At 49.3% G+C, this 5,000-nt stretch overlaps 1 protein-coding gene across 1 annotated transcript in view; it reads left to right on the top strand.

The window, feature by feature from the left end:
• The first annotated feature begins 202 nt into the window (after positions 1-202).
• Positions 203-5,000, top strand: part of LOC125026491 (trypsin-1-like) — a 10,517-nt gene continuing 5,719 nt past the window's right edge. Inside the window, exon 1 of the mRNA XM_047614972.1 lies at positions 203-1,328. Within this exon, the coding sequence (XP_047470928.1) occupies positions 776-1,328 (553 nt within the window). The 5' untranslated portion in view covers positions 203-775. The remainder of the gene's footprint in view (positions 1,329-5,000) is intronic.

The raw sequence follows: 5,000 nt of genomic DNA, 5'->3' as shown, positions 1-5,000 counted from the left end.
GCACTCGCATTGTGCAAAATCATGATAATAAAATTATAGCGATTATTCATCAGCGGATGAAGACGATAAGATTAAAATGAGTCTTCTTAGCGACAGAGTTTTGCCAGAATTCACATACAACAATTGTTTATTGTATTGAGTATACACATAAAAGATTTAAGATGTTTCTTGCCTGTATTGTAGGCATGCCAGACACTAGTTTGTCGAATTTAAGATATATGAACCGTTTATTTTGGGATAAAAGATATGAGTAGGGATGAAAAAAACACATCTACCGAAAATATGTAAATCATATTAATACACACACACCCTAATACACACGCAGTAAATTCCAGCCCACGGCCTCGCCCGTCTCGAATGCCTTTCTATCGCCCCTGTTCTATATGTCCTTCTGCCACTCGCACTCCCCGCCAATGGTCGTCTATTCCCCCAAACAGCCAGAGGCGACTACTACCCTGTTTACCGGGACAAACTGCCCAAAATATCGCCAAGGGTATTCAGTGTGTGTGGAACATCCATGCGAGAAACAAGAGTTGTCTGCGGTTGGAGCACTGGCAGGGACTTTCGAGTGTGGTCTTTGTTGCTAGTCTCGATTTGGTGGGGATCGGGGTGTTTTGTGTTGACGAGGCATGCCTTTGGTGATCATTTGAAAAAAGCGTTTCAGCTCGGGCTCGTTAGATATTGTTTCATTCATGACTGGTAATAAATTGAGACTTTGAGTGATATGAGCAGTTGCAGCAGGTGAAAATATATCGTTGACTTTATTCCCGCGAGGATGTGCTTACGCGTGTTATTGTGCTCACTGTGGGCGATCTCAATGCTCTATGCGCGAGGCTCAGCTTCCCCTTCGAACTTCCTCTCGAGGATATACTTCGCCGAAGGCACCGCCAGCCCGGGGTCATCTCCGTTCATCGACCTGACCGCCCTCGACGCCGGCCCAGCAAACGACCTCCTCGGCAGAGTGAAAGCGAGCCACCGAACGGCCGGGAACGGCGCCGATCGACGCGACAACTCGAGGTCTTTTCCGGCCAGCCGCGGGAGCAATGCCTTCGCCGCGTTAGGAGCGAAGAAGTCCCACATGGGCGTCTCGGAGATGCTGCAGAGGGCCATAGACGACATCGTGGAGAAGAAGGACCACACTTTCGCCTCCGTGTTGTCGCACCATCTGAGGTTCCTGGAGGAGAACCTCGTCCGCGGGGAAGAGGACGGAGAGCTGGTGGACGTGGGGGCGCTCCTGCGGCTCAGCGAGGCAGGGAATTCGTCGTCGGTCGTCCAACTTCCTCTGGACGACCACGACGACGACGACGGCATCGACTACGAGGCTCTAGGTAACGTAGCACGCGTGGTTTCGATAACAAAGTGGCAGAGGTTTAGGTAAACGCCACATTAGCTAAAAGTAAACACTTGGTCATTCGTTATAAAAGTTTTAACTACTAAAACCGTAACAGTTCGCTGCTTCAAGAGTCTGTTAGTTTATGGATGACGGTCGTAGGTGTGAGTAATATAAATACATTGTTTCCAGTAAGAGAATTTGGTTAATGTTACCGTGAGCGACGCACGGAGATAGAGGGAAATTGGCACTGCCATCTCATAGAGCATAACAAATAGAGTAAGAAGCAATACAGGTGTATCTGCAGCGGCTCATCTTTAACGGGAAATAACGAAAATACCCTTACACAGCCAAAGCTCTTAATGGCGCGTTTTCTGTTCGCGCTAAGTGATAATAAGAATAAGGGGGGTACGGGGGGGGGGCTGCCCTCCTGCCCTCCTGCCCTCCTGCCCTCCTGCCCTCCTGCCCTCCTGCCCTCCTGCCCTCCTGCCCTCCTGCCCTCCTGCCCAGGGAGTAAATAAAATGTAGGAAAGGTTAGGGTTGGATTTTGGGTTCGCATGTTCTCCTGGATTTGGGATTTCGTCTCTGGAGGGTGAGGCGCGCTCGGTAACAAATACCGAGAAATGAGAGAGAGAGAGCGAGAAATGGGAGAGAGAGAGCGAGAGCGAGAAATGAGAGAGAGAGCGAGGGAGAGCGAGAGCGAGAAATGAGAGAGCGAGGGAGAGCGAGAGCGAGAAATGAGAGAGAGGGAGAGCGAGAGCGAGAAATGAGAGAGAGGAGAGCGAGAGCGAGAAATGAGAGAGAGAGGAGAGCGAGAGCGAGAAATGAGAGAGAGGGAGAGCGAGAGCGAGAAATGAGAGAGAGAGGGAGAGCGAGAAATGAGAGAGAGGGAGAGCGAGAGCGAGAAATGAGAGAGGAGGAGAGCGAGAGCGAGAAATGAGAGAGAGAGGGAGAGCGAGAGAGCGAGAAATGAGAGAGAGAGGAGAGCGAGAGCGAGAAATGAGAGAGAGAGGAGAGCGAGAGCGAGAAATGAGAGAGAGAGGGAGAGCGAGAGCGAGAAATGAGAGAGAGAGGGAGAGCGAGAGCGAGAAATGAGAGAGAGAGGGGAGAGCGAGAGCGAGAAATGAGAGAGAGAGGGAGAGCGAGAGCGAGAAATGAGAGAGAGGGAGAGCGAGAGCGAGACATGAGAGAGAGAGGAGAGCGAGAGCGGAGAAATGAGAGAGAGAGGGAGAGCGAGAGCGAGAAAAATGAGAGAGAGAGGGAGAGCGAGAGCGAGAAAATGAGAGAGAGAGCGAGAGCGAGAGCGAGAGCGAGAAATGAGAGAGAGAGGGAGAGCGAGAGCGAGAAATGAGGAGAGATGAGGGAGAGCGAGAGCGAGAAATGAGAGACAGAGGGGAGGAGCGATGAGCGAGAAATGAGAGGAGAGAGGGAAGCGAGAGAGAGAGAAGAGGGAGAGAGAGGAGGAGAAATGAGAGAGAGGGGAAGAGAGGAAATGAAGGAGAGGGGACGAGAGCGAGAAGAGAGAGGAGGAGGGAGAGACAGATAGAAAAGAGAAGCGAGAGAGAGAGAGGGAGAGAGAGCGAGAGAGGAGAGAGAGAGGGAGACGAGAGCGAGAGAGATGAGAGAGAGAAGGAGAGGAGAGCGAGAAATGAGAGAGAGAGGGAGAGCGAGAGCGAGAGCGAGAAATGAGAGAGAGAGGGAGAGCGAGAGCGAGAAAGGAGAGAGAGGGGGAGAGAGGGAGCGAGAGCGAGAAATGAGAGAGAGAGGGAGAGCGAGAGGAGAAGGAGAGAGGAGAGAGAGCGAGAAAAGAGAGGGAGGAGAGGAGAGCGAGAAGAAGAGAGAGAGAGGAGAGAGAAATGAGAGGAAGGGAGAGCGAGAGAAGGATGTGTGTGAAGAGAGAGAGAGAGAGAACGAGAAATGTGTGTGAGAGAGAGAGAAGAGAGGAACGAGAAATGTGTGTGAGAGAGAGAGAGAGAGAACGAGAAATGTGTGTGAGAGAGAGAGAAGGAACGAGAAATGTGTGTGAGAGAGAGAGAGAGAGAACGAGAAATGTGTGTGAGAAGAGAGAGAGAGAGAACGAGAAATGTGTGTGAGAGAGAGAGAGAGAACGAGAAATGTGTGTGAGAGAGAGAGAGAGAGAGAACGAGAAATGTGTGTGAGAGAGAGAGAGAGAGAGAACGAGAATGTGTGAGAGAGAGAGAGAGAGGAGAACGAGAAATGTGTGTGAGAGAGAGAGAGAGAGAACGAGAAATGTGTGTGAGAGAAAGAGAGAGAGAGAACGAGAAATGGTGTGAGAGGAGAGAGAGAGGAGAACGAGAAATGTTGTGGAGAGAGAGAGAGAGAACGAGAAATGTGTTGGAGAGAGAGAGAGAGAGAAACGAGAAATGTGTGTGAGAGAGAGAGAGAGAAGAGAACGAAAATGTGTGTGAGAGAGAGAGAGAGAGAGAAACGAGAAATGTGTGAGAGAGAGAGAGAGAGAGAACGAGAAATGTGTGTGAGAGAGAGAGAGAGAGAACGAGAAATGTGTGAGAGAGAGAGAGAGAGAACGAGAAATGTGTGAGAGAGAGAGAGAGAGAGAGAGACGAGAAATGTGTGAGAGAGAGAGAGAGAGAGAACGAGAAATGTGTGTGTGAGAGAGAGAGAGAGAGAACGAGAAATGTGTGTGAGAGAGAGAGAGAGAGAGAACGAGAAATGTGTGTGAGAGAGAGAGAGAGAGAGAACGAGAAATGTGTGTGAGAGAGAGAGAGAGAGAGAACGAGAAATGTGTGTGAGAGAGAGAGAGAGAGAGAGAACGAGAAATGTTGTGGAGAGAGAGAGAGAGAGAGAGAACGAGAAATGTGTTGAGAGAGAGAGAGAGAGAGAACGAGAAATGTGTGTGAGAGAGAGAGAGAGAGAACGAGAAATGTGTGAGAGAGAGAGAGAGAGAGAACGAGAAATGTGTGTGAGAGAGAGAGAGAGAAGAGAGAACGAGAAATGTGTGTGAGAAGAGAGAAAAGAGAACGAGAAATGTTGTGTGAGGAGAGAGAGAGAGAGAGAACGAGAAATGTGTGTGAGAGAGAGAGAGAGAGAGAACGAGAAATGTGTGTGAAGAGAGAGAGAAGAACGAGAAATGTGTGTGAAGAGAGAGAGAGAGAGAGAGAACGACGAATGTGTGTAGAGAGAGAGAGAGAGGAGAACGAAAATGTGTAGAGAGGAGAGAAGAGAGAAGAACGAGAAATGTGTGTGAGAGAGAGAGGAGAGAGAGAGAACGAGAAAGTGTGTGAGAGAGAGAGAGAGAGAACGAAAATGTGTGTGAAGAGAGAGAGAGAGAGAACGAGAAATGTGTGTGAGAGAGAGAGAGAGAGAGAACGAGAAATGTGTGGTGAGAGAGAGAGAGGAGAACGAGAAAATGTGTGTGAGAAGAGAGAGAGAGAGGAACGAGAAATGTTGTGTGAGAAGAGAGAGAGAGAGAGAACGAAATGTGTGTGAAGAGAGAGAGAGAGAACGAGAAATTGTGTGGAAGAGAGAGAGAGAAGAGAACGAGAAATGTGTGTGAGGAGAGAGAGAGATAGAACGAAAATTTTGTGGAAGAGTAGAGAGAGAGAGAGAACGAGAAATGTGTGTGAGAGAGAGGAGAGAAAGAGAGAGAGAGAGAGAGAACGAGAATGTGTGTGAGAGAGAGAAGAGAGAG

Source organism: Penaeus chinensis, chromosome 6, assembly GCF_019202785.1.
Source record: "Penaeus chinensis breed Huanghai No. 1 chromosome 6, ASM1920278v2, whole genome shotgun sequence".
Taxonomy (NCBI): Eukaryota; Metazoa; Arthropoda; class Malacostraca; order Decapoda; family Penaeidae; genus Penaeus; species Penaeus chinensis.
This window is presented reverse-complemented; position numbering and strand designations above follow the sequence as displayed.